The 17512-nt window shown below is 48.0% G+C and overlaps 1 protein-coding gene across 1 annotated transcript in view; it reads left to right on the plus strand.

The window, feature by feature from the left end:
* The window catches only part of LOC124034618 (adhesion G-protein coupled receptor V1-like), a 238960-nt gene that overhangs the window by 107612 nt on the left and 113836 nt on the right, over positions 1-17512 (plus strand). Inside the window, 22 exon segments of the mRNA XM_046348031.1 lie at positions 3640-3822; positions 3979-4158; positions 4271-4435; positions 4636-4756; positions 5010-5133; positions 5321-5459; positions 5712-5734; positions 5736-5835; positions 5837-5896; positions 6565-6800; positions 7240-7388; positions 7845-8043; positions 8892-9111; positions 9568-9807; positions 9971-10120; positions 10317-10805; positions 11869-12012; positions 12896-13067; positions 13839-13980; positions 14140-14987; positions 15579-15699; positions 15826-15997. Of these exon segments, the coding sequence (XP_046203987.1) occupies positions 3640-3822; positions 3979-4158; positions 4271-4435; positions 4636-4756; positions 5010-5133; positions 5321-5459; positions 5712-5734; positions 5736-5835; positions 5837-5896; positions 6565-6800; positions 7240-7388; positions 7845-8043; positions 8892-9111; positions 9568-9807; positions 9971-10120; positions 10317-10805; positions 11869-12012; positions 12896-13067; positions 13839-13980; positions 14140-14987; positions 15579-15699; positions 15826-15997 (4377 nt within the window).

Genomic DNA, 17512 nt, shown 5'->3' on the forward strand with positions numbered 1-17512 from the left:
TCTCCTTGAATGACACACTCCATTCCTTTATTCTCCTTGAATATGACACTCCATTCCTTAATTCTCCTTGAATATGACACTCCATTCCTTTATTCTCCTTGAATATGCCACTCCATTCCCTTTATTCTCCTTGAATATGACACTTCATTCCTTTATTCTCCTTGAATATGACACTCCATTCCTTTATTCTCCTTGAATGACACACTCCATTCCTTTATTCTCCTTGAATATGACACTCCATTCCTTTTTTCTCCTTGAATATGACACTCCATTCCTTTATTCTCCTTGAATATGACACTTAATTCCTTAATTCTCCTTGAATATGACACTCCATTCCTTTATTCTCCTTGAATATGACACTTCATTCCTTAATTCTCCTTGAATATGCCACTCCATTCCTTAATTCTCCTTGAATATGACACTCCATTCCGTTTATTCTCCTTGAATATGAAACTCCATTCCCTTTATTCTCCTTGAATATGACACTCCATTCCCTTTATTCTCCTTGAATATGACACTCCATTCCCTTTATTCTCCTTGAATATGACACTCCATTCCTTTTTTCTCCTTGAATATGACACTCCATTCCTTTATTCTCCTTGAATATGACACTCCATTCCTTTTTTCTCCTTGAATATGACACTCCATTCCTTAATTCTCCTTGAATATGACACTTCATTCCTTAATTCTCCTTGAATATGCCACTCCATTCCTTAATTCTCCTTGAATATGACACTCCATTCCGTTTATTCTCCTTGAATATGACACTCCATTCCCTTTATTCTCCTTGAATATGACACTCCATTCCCTTTATTCTCCTTGAATATGACACTCCATTCCCTTTATTCTCCTTGAATATGACACTTCATTCCTTAATTCTCCTTGAATATGACACTCCATTCCCTTTATTCTCTTTGAATATGCCACTCCATTCCTTATTCTCCTTGAATGACACACTCCATTCCTTTATTCTCCTTGAATAAAACACTCAATTCCTTATTCTCCTTGAATGAAACACTCCATTCCTTTATTCTCCTTGAATGGCACACTCCATTCCTTTATTCTCCTTGAATGACACACTCCATTCCTTTATTCTCCTTGAATGACACACTCCATTCCTTTATTCTCCTCGAATAGAACACTCCATTCCTTTATTCTCCTTGAATGAAACACTCCATTCCTTTATTCTCCTTGAATAGAACACTCCATTCCTTTATTCTCCTCGAATAGAACACTCCATTCCTTTATTTTCCTTGAATGACACACTCCATTCCTTTATTCTCCTTGAATAGAACACTCTATTCCTTTATTCTCCTTGAATGAAACACTCCATTCCTTTATTCTCCTTGAATGAAACACTCCATTCCTTTATTCTCCTTGAATGGCACACTCCATTCCTTTTTTCTCCTTGAATATGACACTCCATTCCTTTATTCTCCTTGAATATGACACTCCATTCCTTTATTCTCCTTGAATATGACACTCCATTCCTTTATTCTCCTTGAATGACACACTCTATTCCTTTATTCTCCTTGAATGAAACACTCCATTCCTTTATTCTCCTTGAATGAAACACTCCATTCCTTTATTCTCCTTGAATGGCACACTCCATTCCTTTTTTCTCCTTGAATATGACACTCCATTCCTTTATTCTCCTTGAATATGACACTCCATTCCTTTTTTCTCCTTGAATATGACACTCCATTCCTTAATTCTCCTTGAATATGACACTTCATTCCTTAATTCTCCTTGAATATGCCACTCCATTCCTTAATTCTCCTTGAATATGACACTCCATTCCGTTTATTCTCCTTGAATATGACACTCCATTCCCTTTATTCTCCTTGAATATGACACTCCATTCCCTTTATTCTCCTTGAATATGACACTCCATTCCCTTTATTCTCCTTGAATATGACACTTCATTCCTTAATTCTCCTTGAATATGACACTCCATTCCCTTTATTCTCTTTGAATATGCCACTCCATTCCTTATTCTCCTTGAATGACACACTCCATTCCTTTATTCTCCTTGAATAAAACACTCAATTCCTTATTCTCCTTGAATGAAACACTCCATTCCTTTATTCTCCTTGAATGGCACACTCCATTCCTTTATTCTCCTTGAATGACACACTCCATTCTTTATTCTTTATTCATTCCTTTATTCTTGAATAGATTCTCCTTGAATAGAACACTCCATTCCTTTATTCTCCTCGAATAGAACACTCCATTCCTTTATTTTCCTTGAATGACACACTCCATTCCTTTATTCTCCTTGAATAGAACACTCCATTCCTTTATTTTCCTTGAATGACACACTCCATTCCTTTATTCTCCTTGAATAGAACACTCCATTCCTTTATTCTCCTTGAATGACACACTCCATTCCTTTATTCTCCTTGAATGAAACACTCCATTCCTTTATTCTCCTTGAATGAAACACTCCATTCCTTTCTAAAGTATGTCACAACATCTTACAACAGTAACTATATGGTGCTCTAAGGTTTATAGATTATCTGAAAGCTCTGACCAACGAGTGAATGAATACCAATAGGTAGGTTAACCCAATGGTACAATTGGGTAGGTTAACCCAATGGTACAAATGGGTCTGTTAACCCAATGGTACAAATGGGACTGTTAACCCTATGGTACAAATGGGACTGTTAACCCTATGGTACAAATGGGACTGTTAACCCTATGGTACAAATGGGTATGTTAACCCTATGGTACAAATGGGTCTGTTAACCCAATGGTACAAATGGGTCTGTTAACCCTATGGTACAAATGGGTCTGTTAACCCTATGGTACAAATGGGACTGTTAACCCTATGGTACAAATGGGTATGTTAACCCTATGGTACAAATGGGTCTGTTAACCCTATGGTACAAATGGGACTGTTAACCCTATGGTACAAATGGGACTGTTAACCCTATGGTACAAATGGGTCTGTTAACCCTATGGTACAAATGGGTATGTTAACCCTATGGTACAAATGGGACTGTTAACCCTATGGTACAAATGGGTCTGTTAACCCTATGGTACAAATGGGACTGTTAACCCTATGGTACAAATGGGTATGTTAACCCTATGGTACAAATGGGTCTGTTAACCCTATGGTACAAATGTGTATGTTAACCCTATGGTACAAATGGGTCTGTTAACCCTATGGTACAAATGGGTATGTTAACCCTATGGTACAAATGGGACTGTTAACCCTATGGTACAAATGGGTATGTTAACCCTATGGTACAAATGGGACTGTTAACCCTATGGTACAAATGGGTATGTTAACCCTATGGTACAAATGGGACTGTTAACCCTATGGTACAAATGGGTATGTTAACCCTATGGTACAAATGGGACTGTTAACCCTATGGTACAAATGGGTCTGTTAACCCTATGGTACAAATGGGTCTGTTAACCCTATGGTACAAATGTGTATGTTAACCCTATGGTACAAATGGGTATGTTAACCCTATGGTACAAATGGGTATGTTAACCCTATGGTACAAATGGGACTGTTAACCCTATGGTACAAATGGGTATGTTAACCCTATGGTACAACTGGGTCTGTTAACCCTATGGTACAAATAGGCATTTTAATGCTCCAACTCTGTTTCTGTGTCTAATTCTTAGGAAGAGGCTGGAGGGTTGCTGGCCTATGAGGTGGCTCCGCCCAGAAACATCCTCCATCTAGCAGTGGTGCGATTGGCTGGCAGGACTGGGAGAGTGGTGGTGTACTGGGAGGCTCAGCCAATCACTACCAGTCTCAATGACTTCACTCCTTCTTCTGGGAATATCACCTTTCAAGATGGACAGGTGATTTGATTACAACTATGGTTAGAGAGTTTCTCCTGTTAGATCACATAGTTAAGTTAGGGGACCTATGTAACTTCAATCCACTAAGTCTAGTTGAGCTTCTATGAAGGATAAGATGTATACCTCAGGTAAAATAAACTCTGGTTCTGTTTGCAGGGACAGGCCATCATAGACATCAGCATCGTGGATGACACGGAGGTGGAGTCTGTGGAGCACTTCAGTGTTACTCTAATGCGTGTTATTGGTGGAGCCAGGCTGGGGGTGGAGATCTCTGTGACCGTCACCATCCCACCCAACGATTCACCGCTGGGCAGCTTCGGCTTCCAGGAGAAGACTGTGAGTCGCAACTCATTGTCACCCTACAGAGAATGGAAGAATTTGTATTTTCCAATCCAATACAACCTTATTGTAAACCATTATTAGGCTAAGTAAATAAATCTCCTTCTAGTTCACTATCAGCGAGCCAGAGTTCACTAGTGACCCGGCTGCCATGGCAACGCTGACGGTGGTGCGAAGTGCAGAAGGCGAGGGAGCGGTGACACTGATGTGGCGCCTGGAGGACACTGCCCGGGACGACCTTTCACCTCTCAACGGAACACTAGTCTTCAATGAGGTCAGTAGGGGGCGTGGCTAGGGAAGATGATAGCAGGTCAGTTAACAGTGTTTTACACTATATGTGAACTAACTAGGTAACTACTTGGTAATAATTGATACCAAATGTAATAATAGTTTGTGCTAAATGTACAGTTTATCTTAGAAGTTGAAACTGCAGTTTGTAGGGAAGACACTGATGGGAGGCTTTGTGAACCTCAGACAGAGTCTTGGAGAATGCTGGTGATCCGGGCTCTGGCTGACGCTGTGTTGGAGGGAGAAGAGAGCTTCACTGTCCAGCTCCTGGCTGCCAAGAGTGGTGCTGTAATCGACCCCGTTAATGGTCAGTGTCTTTGGCTGCCTCACTGTGTTTAAACATACACACAGTCTCTGGTCTATGGAGAGGGAAGGGATTAAGTTGCCCCTAGAAGCTGATCTGAGGTCAGTTTCTGCGTTTTAAGTTCTAATGGTTATGGTTTGGATTGAGGGAGAGTAAGCTGATTCTAGATCTACGCCTAGAGGCAACTTGTGTGTAAGGAGCACCAGAGGAGGGCATTAGACTGAACTGTGTCCCCTGGGTTGGTGTGTGTCTGTAGGGTCAGCCACCATCACCATCCTGGGAGACCGTGCAGCCCTGGGAATAGTGAGCATCGCTGAGGCTTCCAGGAGCATCCTTATCGGAGAACCTCAGGGAGACTATAATGGGACTGCTCTGGTCAGGTACACATACAGACAGTTTCACACACACATATCACTGGGCTAATGGGAAAGCCTCACATATGTTCATTGGTCAGAATATTTCTGTTGTGCCGTTGAGAAAGTCTTCTTTTGGATAATATGATGTCGACCAAATGCATGTTGCAATGATACCATTATGTGTGTGTGTATGTGTGTGTGTGTGTCTCAGCCTTGTACGCGGCCCTGGCATCTTTGGAGAGATCCAGGTGTACTGGAACATCACTCCTGCTGTGGCCCCTGAGTTTGAGGAGCTGTCTGGCGTGGTGACCATGAGGGACAGACAGTCTGCCGCCACCATACGCCTCAAAGTATGACAATCTCTCTGACTATGCAATGATATTCATCGCTATGTTCTTGTTTTATCATACCATCTTATTGTTAAGTGAAAATGTATTTCCCAATGTAAATTGTAAAACTGTGTCCCAATATCACTACTTGACTGCTACTTAGAGTGAAGTGATGTAACCTATTGTATTGAACATGCATTTTCAACAGTGTCCTAGTATGGATATTGGGTCACAGGCTGAAGGGAGTGGCGTTTGTTATTGTTGTAATTTCAGGCGCTGGATGATGACATGGCAGAGGCGGCGTGTGTACCAGCTGACCCTGACCTCGGTCACACCCGGGGCAGGGATCAGCCCCTTGGCCCAGAGGGCCACGGTCACTATGGCAGCCAGTGATCTCCCCCCACGGCCTGTTCTCCTTTGTCCAAGGCCTCGTCAGGGCCTCTGAGGAGGAGGGCAAGGTGAGCGCGCCTGGGCAGTCTTGGGCCATGATCTTAAACAACCACATTGGCGAATCTCACTAGAGGATGTCTTACTGGTTAGAACTGCTCTATCAGAGCCTGGGAACTGTCTGACCAGCCCTATCAGAGCCTGAGAATGGTCTGACCTGTCCTATCAGAGGGAGGGTGGGCTGAGGGAGCAATAGAATGGTTGATAGTCAGAAGTGTAAATGAAGTAATTTAGCTGTGTGTACTGGTGGCAGAGAAGTCAGGCGCAGGAGAGCAAAAAACAGATTTACAACAGCGCAGATTAATAAACAAAACCACCGTGAAAAGAACAATAAATCAATGGGTTAACAAAACCCGTACACACCAGCATAACATGCAAAAGCACCACAAAAAACAATACCGGACAAGGACATGGGGGGGAACAGATGGTTAAATACACAACATGTAATGATGGTATTGAAACCAGGTGTGTGGGAAGACAAGACAAAACAAATGGAAAATGAAAGGTGGATCGGCGATGGCTAGAAGACCGGTGACGTCGACCGCCGAATGCAGCCCGAACAAGGAGAGCGACAGACTTCGGCGGAAGTCGTGACACTGTGTTTTAGTCAAGAGTCATCATATGATGATATGACTGCCTATTTTTGCCCCCTCCTCCTCCACCTTCTCTTCCCCCACAGGTCAATGTAACAGTGGTGCGCTCCATGGGCAGGTTTGGGAGTGTGTGGGTAACCTATCAGACAGCAGGCAGTGTAGCGGTCAGTGGAATGGACTTCACCAGTGCCTCGGGTAGGCTTCTGTTTGGCCCAGGCCAGACCACGCGTGGGGTCACGCTGAGCATCCATGACGACGACCTCCCAGAGGGACCTGAGGAGTTCTACCTCAACATCACCACAGTGGAGCTCCTCAATGACAGGTAGGTAGACCCTGGACAGTGATCTAGAGTCATTCCTGTGCTTCCTGTTCACCAGTTAAGGTTAGGGGGGTTGAAGAGGGAAATCTGATCCTAGATCTGTTGCTAAGGACAACTTCTACCCTGAGCTGCTGATGTGGGGTTTAGGTGTGGGAGGAGAATCCCAAACCTGGTTAGTGATCAAAATGCCATGGTCAGAAATGTGGATTTCACTGTAAGTGAGGTGGAAGGTGTGGGTCTCTGTGGTGTGAGCTGTGGTATAGTTGAGGGTAAACGCAGATTAATGCTGTTTTACCTACCTTTTTTATTTAGTTTGAACGTTCACCCACCTTTCACCACAAACGGAGATCAGTTTTATCCATCTATTTATTTTTACCTTTACATCACTGGATGTGAGACGGAGTGGTGTTGTCTCTGACCTCTGTCCCCCTCCTATGGCCAGTAATGTGGACTTCAGTGTGAGGGAGCACGCCCTGCAACGAGACCAGCCTCCAGCCATCGGCAATGTTTCCTCCGTCATGATCGTCATCCAGAAGAGTGACAACTCAGAGGGCGTTCTGGAGTTCCTCCCTGACTATGTCAACATCACAGGTCAGCCTCTAACACACACACACACACACACACACACACACACACACACACACACACACACACACACACACACACACACACACACACACACACACACACACACACACACACACACACACACACACACACACACACACACACACACACACACACACACACACACACACACACGTTGACACTATTCAACATAGCTATTAGTATCAGGCATCACTTTAGCAAATGTCATTTCATCGTCTTAATATGTAATGGACATTATTAAAACAGAGGGATTCTGAGAGTGGTGATTGGATGAATGCAATATGTAAGGAGTATTACAATACAGCAATAAAGTGTACATTTGTCCCCGTCCATAATAGCACCCTATTCCCTACATAGTGTACTACTTTTGACCAGAGCCCCATAGGTGCCATTTGGGATGCACTGATTGTATTTGATCCTCCTCTCGTCTCTCTCCAGTGGAGGAGGATGTGGGCAGTGCGTCCATCCCAGTGGTGAGGAGGGTGGGTTCCTACGGCCTGGTCACAGCAGAGTACACCTCTAGGGGTCTGACTGCCAGGGCCGGTCTGGACTATATCCTGGGCAACGGCTCGCTCACTTTCCTCCATGGCCACAACACCAGTCACATCAACGTGTCCATTATAGACGACCAGGACAGGTAAGTCTGTCTCCCTCTCTGTCTCCCTCTCTGTCTCCCTCTCTGTCTCCCTCTCTGTCTCCCTCTCTGTCTCCCTCCCTGTCTCCCTCTCTGTCTCCCTCTCTGTCTCCCTCCCTGTCTCCCTCTCTGTCTCCCTGTCTCCCTCCCTGTCTCCCTCTCTGTCTCCCTCTCTGTCTCCCTCCCTGTCTCCCTCTCTGTCTCCCTCTCTGTCTCCCTCCTGTCTCCCTGTCTCCCTCTCTGTCTCCCTCCCTGTCTCCCTCTCTGTCTCCCTCTCTGTCTCCCTCTCTGTCTCCCTCTCTGTCTCCCTCTCCTCTCTGTCTCCCTCCCTGTCTCCCTCTCTGTCTCCCCTGTCTCCCTCTGTCTCCCTCCCTGTCTCCCTCTCTGTCTCTCCTGTCTCTCTGTCTCCCTCTCTGTCTCCCTCTCTGTCTCCCTCTCTGTCTCCCTCTCTGTCTCCCTCTCCTCCCTGTCTCCCTCTCTGTCTCCCTCTCTGTCTCCCTCTCTGTCTCCCTCTCTGTCTCCCTCTCTGTCTCCCTCCCTGTCTCCCTCTCTGTCTCCCTCTCTGTCTCCCTCTCTGTCTCCCTCTCTGTCTCCCTCTCTGTCTCCCTCTCTGTCTCCCTCCCTGTCTCCCTCTCTGTCTCCCTCTCTGTCTCCCTCTCTGTCTCCCTCTCTGTCTCCCTCTCTGTCTCCCTCTCTGTCTCCCTCCCTTTCATTATTTGATTGTGGTATTGCTGCACATTTTGTGATCATTTTGTTCCTATGAGATTGGTATATCTGAAGTCTAGGACATTCTATTGGTAGATGGATGTGAACATGAAAGAGCAGTAATGGAGTCATAACTCTTCTCCCAGGGAGGACGCCGAGACGTTTGAGATCCAGCTGTCAGGTGCCACGGGCGGAGCCATACTGGGTACTCATCTGATTGCCAGGGTTACCATCGCCAAGAGCGACTCGCCCAATGGCGTGGTCCGTTTCCTGAACGCGAGTGTGATCACCTTGGTGAACCCCAACAGTACCCTGAAGTTCAACCTGCACCTGGAGAGGGCGGGGGGGTTTGTAGGCAATGCTACGGTAAGCCTACTGGGACACTCCCCCTCACTCTGTCTCCCTCTTGTTAGGTCTGTAGCCTCAGTCACCTTCGGGACGGTGTCCCAGACACAGACTAAAAAGAACGCTTGATAGAGAATCTCCAGTGAAAGTGTTTTTTTAGTCCAGAGGGAAGGTGAATTTGTGTTCGCGGAATCGGCCACTAGTGTCTAACTGCCATGTTCTGTCTCTCTGACAGAGGTACAAGAGCTTGTTCACTGTCACCATTTCTCTGCCAGATAACCATCACTCATGCTAAACTTAATGACACTGCCATACCTGTTAGCCTATGCAGCGGATAATGTCTTGATTCTGTATTTTTCATAAGGGAACGATTGGTCCGAATATATTTGGCAGTAATATTAATCTAGTCTTCTTGTCTTTGCCAGCATGAAAGTGATGCATACCAGCCAATCGGAATCATTGATCTCCTTTCCTCAGATAACATGGAGCATTCTGGGTCCCAACACCAAAGAGGTCTTGCCACCCGTAAACACAGACATTGGAGATCCCGTGAACGGATCATTCCATTTCAGAGACGGGGAGGGGGGATTGCGCACCATTGATCTAAGGATTCTACCCCATGCGGAGGTGGAGGTGGCGGAGACCTTTGTGGTCGTGCTTCAACTCCTCTCAGGTGACATGGACATTGACCCCCGAGCTGGCTCTGTCACACTCAAGGTACATCACAGTCCCAATGAGTGACATCTCAATATTAATACGAACCCCAGTTGTATTAAAACCATTATATTGAAATGACTTCACAGGCTCTTATTGATATTAATAGTATCTGAATCGTGGCGATAACAATGTGGTTTTCTCTTGGTGTGTGTGTGTGCCTCAGATTGAGATGTTTGGAGACCCTAATGGTATAGTTGAGTTGACAGAGGAGGACCTTAGAGAGCGTGTGTACAGTGAGCCCACAGCCGGCGAGGGGCCGCTCAACATCTCCCTGCTCATCATGCGCAGACACGGTGTCATGGGCAACGTCACGGTACGACCACCTCGAGGATGACATCATACTGTTACAGACAGAATATGGCTTTAAGGGCAATGCTCCGGCTTTGAGTGTGTCCCTTTAACTGAGGTTTGCTGGGAAACTGTATGAGCCGAGTTCATTACACTGTCTGTCCGATAAAATATCCAGCCAATTTACAGGTATGTTATAGATGTGTGTGTGTGTCTCTCAGGTGCACTGGCAGATCCTGAGTGACTCTGACACAACGGGGGACTTCTCGGGCCTCAACGGCTCCGTGGTTATCCTGGATGGTCAGAGGGGGGCAGAGGTGGTCCTCACTCTTCTACCTGATGCTGTGCCCGAGCTGGAGGAGCTCTACCTGCTCCGGCTGAGCTCCGTGGAGGGTGGCGCCACCCTGAACACCAACCGCAGTACCACCCTCTTCAGGGTGCGTGCCAACGACGAGCCGCACGGCGTGTTTGGCCTGGCGGCGGAGCGGCAGGCCGTGGTTGTGGTGGGGAGGGGGGCCGGGTTGGTCAGATTCCTGGCCCTGAACGTGACGCGCCAGGCTGGGGCCTTCGGCAACGCCAGTGTGGGCTACCGGATCAGTACTGGGCCTGGGCTGAATGGACAGGAGCTGCTAGGGGGGGCGGCTGTGGGGAGAGTCCTGATCAAGCATGGAGAGGATTCAGCCTCTGACTCAGTGCCAATCAGTACTCAGGTAAGAGAGGACTCAAAGATATAATCAAGACCAGGGTTGCCATGGTTTTATATGATTTTGATGCATCAATGGGGGATCATGCACTCGTGCTATGAATATACTCATACATTTTCTGGCAATTTATGAAGATAACATAGAATCTGTATAGTTTTTCAAAGCTTTCTATAACCTCCCTAATAAGGCCATTTTAGCAAACCAAACTTGTCTCCAGTACTCCACGGACCCTGCCTCTGTTGTCCTGGTTACCAGGCTGAATGTCTCTCTCTCTCTGTCCTCTAGTGCTGTGTCACTGACCCTGCCTCTGTCGTCCTGGTTACCAGGCTGAATGTTTCTCTCTCTCTGTCCTCTAGTGCTGTGTCACTGACCCTGCCTCTGTCGTCCTGGTTACCAGACTGAATGTCTCTCTCTCTCTGTCCTCTAGTGCTGTGTCACTGACCCTGCCTCTGTCGTCCTGGTTACCAGACTGAATGTCTCTCTCTCTCTGTCCTCTAGTGCTGTGTCACTGACCCTGCCTCTGTCGTCCTGGTTACCAGACTGAATGTCTCTCTCTCTCTGTCCTCTAGTGCTGTGTCACTGACCCTGCCTCTGTAGTCCTGGTTACCAGGCTGAATGTCTCTCTCTCTCTCTGTCCTCTAGTGCTGTGTCACTGACCCTGCCTCTGTCGTCCTGGTTACCAGGCTGAATGTCTCTCTCTCTCTCTGTCCTCTAGTGCTGTGTCACTGACCCTGCCTCTGTCGTCCTGGTTACCAGGCTGAATGTCTCTCTCTCTCTCTGTCCTCTAGTGCTGTGTCACTGACCCTGCCTCTGTAGTCCTGGTTACCAGGCTGAATGTCTCTCTCTCTCTCTGTCCTCTAGTGCTGTGTCACTGACCCTGCCTCTGTAGTCCTGGTTACCAGGCTGAATGTCTCTCTCTCTCTGTCCTCTAGTGCTGTGTCACTGACCCTGCCTCTGTCGTCCTGGTTACCAGGCTGAATGTCTCTCTTTCTCTGTCCTCTAGTGCTGCGTCACTGACCCTGCCTCTGTAGTCCTGGTTACCAGGCTGAAAGTTTTCTCTCTCTTCTAGGTGTTTCTCTCAGTGGGTGTGAACTTTACTTTGGAGCTTACAGACGTGCGCCTCCTGGGACCTCTCTTCAGCTCCCCACCTCGCCTCCTACTGGAGGCCAGGGTCGCCATAGTGACCGTCCCAGAGGAAGCAGCCAGCGCTGAGGTATCAGTCAATAACTTTATGGAGTAAGGTGAAGTTGCACCTAAATGCTGATCTTGGTTCAGTTTTGCATTAATGGTTATGGCTAGGATTAGGTTATGGGAAGCTGATCCCAGACCTGTATATATAGGGAAACTTGACTCTGGAGCTTACTATTGTCCCAACGGGGAAGATGTAAGTGCTGCATGTGTGGCTCCCTTGTTAACCACTAGGAGGTGTAGTTACACCCTTTTTGAAACCCATCTCCACTCCCACTACATTGGAAAGACGGATGGGAGGATGCTCTGTATGTAACTGAATTACTGCTCTGCGGTTGGTAGCACCTCCCTGTGAACACACAACCTCTCTCAGTCATGACCTTAGAAGAAGTACATGTTACATGAGCCTTTCAAAGTCAGTTGACCAGCTTGGTGCTGACCACGACATAGACTTAGCATTTTGACCTAGCTAGCTACCACTACCACCTCTTCTGCTAACAGACAGTATTATAAAAGCATTACAGCGGTACACAGGGCTGTGGACACTCATAATGGCATCACCTCATTCTACAGAGGCACCGTTACCATGGAAATGGTCTCCAACACTCATCTTGTCCTTTTGATCCGTCTTTAGGCAGCCGTTCTTCAACACAACATTCTAATACTATGTAGTTTTTCTTCGTCTCACAGGTTGTTAGATCTGTACTGGGCTTTAATGGAACTGTTGTGTCACATCCTCCTCCTCTGTGTGTGTGTGTGTGTGTGTGTGTGTGTGTGTGTGTGTGTGTGTGTGTGTGTGTGTGTGTGTGTGTGTGTGTGTGTGTGTGTGTGTGTGTGTGTGTGTGTGTGTGTGTGTGTGTGTGTGTGTGTGTGTGTGTGTGTGTGTGTGTGTGTGTGTGTGTGTGTAGGTGGGCTTTGTCTCGTTGGCGTTGCAGGTCTCCAGTGTGGAGACGGGTGTGTGTGAGGCGCTGGTGTACAGGACTGGGCTATTTGGAGTGGTGAGGGTGGAGTGGAGCGCAGGATACCCCCCCGGACAGGCTCCGTTAGGATTCAGGCCTGGAGTCATCACCCCCAGCTCAGGTAAGGACCTCAGAGGGAAACTGACCACTGTGAGCTCAGAGGGAAACTGACCACTGTGAGCTCAGAGGGAAACTGACCACTGTGAGCTCAGAGGGAAACTGACCACTGTGAGCTCAGAGGGAAACTGACCACTGTGAGCTCAGAGGGAAACTGACCACTGTGAGCTCAGAGGGAAACTGACCACTGTGAGCTCTGAGGGGAACTGACCACTGTGAGCTCTGAGGGGAACTGACCACTGTGAGCTCTGAGGGAACTGACCACTGTGAGCTCTGAGGGAAACTGACCACTGTGAGCTCCGAGGGAAACTGACCACTGTGAGCTCTGAGGGAAACTGACGACTGTGAGCTCTGAGGGAAACTGACGACTGTGAGCTCTGAGGGAAACTGACCACTGTGAGCTCTGAGGGAAACTGATGACTGTGAGCTCTGAGGGAAACTGACCACTGTGAGCTTTAGAAGAGGTTTGGTGTGGATCTAAAATGTCCAGGTCTCTCCCTATTGGTTAATTTTCCCTCTGTCTCTTTAACCGAAGGAGGGCATGTGAACAGGCTGAGAAGGTCTCATTTTCTCTAAGTAAACCCACCATAGAATCTACCTATACCTCCTCCAGTCTCATTTAATTCTCTCCCTTTCCAAACACCACCACCAACAAACACCCTAGAAAATGACCACGCAGATAGGAGGAATTGCTGTGAGCTGTGTGGTCAGAGGGTGTTTGTCTGAGGGTGTTTGTCTGAGGGAGTGGTCTGAGGGTGTTTGTCCTCCTCCTCAGGCTCCGTGACAATGGCCCATGGAGAGAGGAGCAAGGCTGTGTCCCTCCAGGCACTCTCTAAAATGTCTGAGCCAGCGGCCTTCGCCCTCCACCTCACTGCAGCCAGCTCCAGCTCCCCTGCTCCTGGGGTAGCTAGACTCCGGTACAGTAAACAGACTCACTTGCCAAGCTTATAGCGCTTCTATGCACTGTAGACATAGGGCCGGGAACCCTCTGACTGAAGATGGCATTCTGTATGTAACAGTAATGTTACAAAGTTTAACAGCCATGGTGTGATGCTACTCTCTGTTTCCCTCTCCAGGTCAGGGTTCACAGTGGCAGAGGTTGAGCCTCTGGGGCTGTACCAGTTTGCCCCGGACTCCCGCCAGCTGGTCATCAAGGAGGACGTGCAGACCATCACCCTCTACGTCCAGCGGCTCTATGGTTTTCGTAGCAACCGTACCCGCCTGTCTTACCAGACGGTGTCGGGCAGTGCCCTGGCAGGACAGGACTTCGCTGGAGTGCGGGACGGAGAGCTGTTCTTTGACTCACCTCGCCAGACCTCCGCCTTGCTCCGGCTGTCCGTTCTGGACGACGCGCTCTTGGAGCCAGACGAAACCTTCTTTGTCAACCTGACAGACGTCCAGGTACTGAGCGGTGGTGGTGTCCCCCAATCGGGTGAACCCCGGCCCCATCTCATCCCACAACACAGCGTGGCCACCGTTACCATCCTGGCCAGCGATGTCACGGTGGGGGTGCTGAGCATCGGGCCGGGACTGGTTGAGACAACAGAGGACAGGGAGGAAGGGAGCCAGCAGGAGAAGAGAGTGCTCCTCAGGGTCCATAGGTCTAGCAGTCTGGCTGGGCCAGTGAGGGTCAAGGTGCAGGCTTATGGAGGTGGGAGTGTTGGGGGTTCATCTCTTCCCTTTGCTCCAGAGCCCAACAAGACCCTGGCCCTGGTGGGGCAAGACTTCAAGCTGGAGTCCTCCCTGGTGTCACTGCAGGAGGGGCAGAGTGAGGCCGAGGTCAGCCTCATCATCCTAGACGACTCTGAGCCTGAGGGACAGGAAGTGTTCTTCATCTACCTCAGCGACCCAGAGGGAGGTGCGCAGATCGCAGATGGGCCCGACCAGCAGGGCTTCAGCTCCTTTGCCAAAATCATCATCCTCGGTAAATACTGAAATGCTATATCTGCCTCGGGCTCCATGTCATATGCTCCTCAGTCTACCCATTGGTCAGCCAATTCAAGGTAATGTCATGCTCTAGTTTCTCTAGAACACTGTGTTCTCTGTCTAGGTCATTGTTTTCCAATTCAATCCCTAAATTCGGTCACTGGGCATCTGATTGCAGATCCAGTGATGGGAAATCTATTCCACTGTTCAGTTGAAGATAACTGATGATATAATCAAAGGCACCGTTACAACAGGATTGGGAAGCTTGATGCGCTGGTTTGTTGAATGCTCTGTGTACATACAGTGAATAGCATACATATGGAAAAAGTACTATCAATATCTCTCTCTCCTCGTCTGTCTGTCTGTCTGTCTGTCTGTCTGTCTGTCTGTCTGTCTGTCTGTCTGTCTGTCTGTCTGTCTGTCTGTCTGTCTGTCTGTCTGTCTGTCTGTCTGTCTGTCTGTCTGTCTGTCTGTCTGTCTGTCTGTCTGTCTGTCTGTCTGTCTGTCTGTCTGTCTGTCTGTCTGTCTGTCTGTCTGTCTGTCTGTCTGTCTGTCTTTCTTCCCACTCACTCCCTCCACTTTCTCTCAGGGAGTGATTTCCATAACGGGATAGTGGGTTTCAGTGTGAGTTCTCTGCTGGGTCAGGTTCTGGACGAGGACTCAGAAGTAAACAGAACAGCCCTACTTTACTTGCAGAGACAACAAAACAGGTAGGTCATTTCCTCCATATCGACCCGGTTCCCATATGACTGTCATCTGAACGCTGCAATGATCACCCCCAGCCACTCGGGGTGCTGCGTGTGTATTTGTGTGACCGGTCTGCTTCCCCCACGCAGGGCCTTTGAGGACGTTGAGGTGAAGTGGCGGGCCACGTTCAGCAGGGCGGAGCCATCCCTGATCAACAACGGAGTGAACCTGACACGGGAGCTGTGGCAGACCTCAGGCAAAGTGCTTTGCAGGAGAGGACAGGTCCTCTGTGTCTTCAGCATGGAGGTCCGACAGGACCAGGTGAGTCCCAGGTAGTACTAGAGGTTATATCTCTAGTATCTCTACCTGGAGGAGGGTTTGGCCGGGGTAGGCTGTCATTGTAAAATAAGAATTTGTTCTTAACTGATTTGCTTGGTTAAATAAAATAAAATGTAGGTCAGGGTGGTACCAGAATAGACACATATCACAGTACTTTAAAACTGTCAGCAAATCCTCTCTGTTTGGAGCATTGACTTGAAGGAACAAGCAGGATGTCCTAATACTGAAGCTCTGTCCCTGGATGTCCTAATACTGAAGCTCTTTCCCTGGATGTCCTAATACTGAAGCTCTCTCTCTGGATGTCCTAATACTGAAGCTCTCTCTCTGGATGTCCTAATACTGAAGCTCTGTCCCTGGATGTCCTAATACTGAAGCTCTCTCCCTAGATGTCCTAATACTGAAGCTCTCTCCCTGGATGTCCTAATACTGAAGCTCTGTCCCTGGATGTCCTAACACTTAAGCTCTGTCCCTGGATGTCCTAATACTGAAGCTCTGTCCCTGGATGTCCTAATACTGAAGCTCTGTCCCTGGATGTCCTAATACTGAAGCTCTGTCCCTGGATGTCCTAACACTTAAGCTCTGTCCCTGGATGTCCTAATACTGAATCTCTTTCCCTGGATGTCCTAATACTGAAGCTCTTTCCCTGGATGTCCTAATCCTGAAGCTCTCTCCCTGGATGTCCTAATACTGAATCTCTTTCCCTGGATGTCCTAATACTGAAGCTCTTTCCCTGGATGTCCTCATACTGAAGCTCTCTCCCTGGATGTCCTAATACTGAAGCTCTCTCCCTAGATGTCCTAATACTGAAGCTCTTTCCCTGGATGTCCTAATACTGAAGCTCTAACCCTGGATGTCCTAATACTGAAGCTCTGTCCCTGGATGTCCTAATACTGAAGCTCTCTCCCTGGATGTCCTAATACTGAAGCTCTCTCCCTGGATGTCCTAATACTGAAGCTCTGTCCCTGGATGTCCTAATACTGAAGCTCTGTCCCCGGATGTCCTAATACTGAAGATCTCTCCCTGGATGTCCTAATACTGAAGCTCTGTCCCTGGCAGACCACACATCTCTTTTGTTTGTCCACGTTTCTTTCTGCTGTAGTGTCAGAGGCTCTGGCTGTGTATTAATGTGGACGTTAGTGGAGAGATTGAGTATCGAGGTCAATATAGGGTCACAGGAGCAGGGCAGGAAGGTCCTGTGGCATAATCACACCCTCATCTCCTCTCCTCTCCTCTCATCTCATCTCATCTCATCTCATCTCCTCGGTCAGTAATTAGCCTAGTGAGCCTAGGCAGCTCACCCAGCCCACATCCTGTCCTGCTCTGTGTCTGTGTGTGAGGGCTATTTTAGGGCACACCTCCTCCTATTGAGTGCTGTCTGTCTGCTGTGCTTCCTCCCCTCCTACTTCCCTGCTGTTATGACACAGTCCTCAGACCTTTGAGAGGAGAGACATGAGTCCCAGATTGTTGGAGGCTGCAGGACTGGACCACCATTATGTG

Source organism: Oncorhynchus gorbuscha, linkage group LG04 (genome assembly GCF_021184085.1).
Source record: "Oncorhynchus gorbuscha isolate QuinsamMale2020 ecotype Even-year linkage group LG04, OgorEven_v1.0, whole genome shotgun sequence".
NCBI lineage: Eukaryota > Metazoa > Chordata > Actinopteri > Salmoniformes > Salmonidae > Oncorhynchus > Oncorhynchus gorbuscha.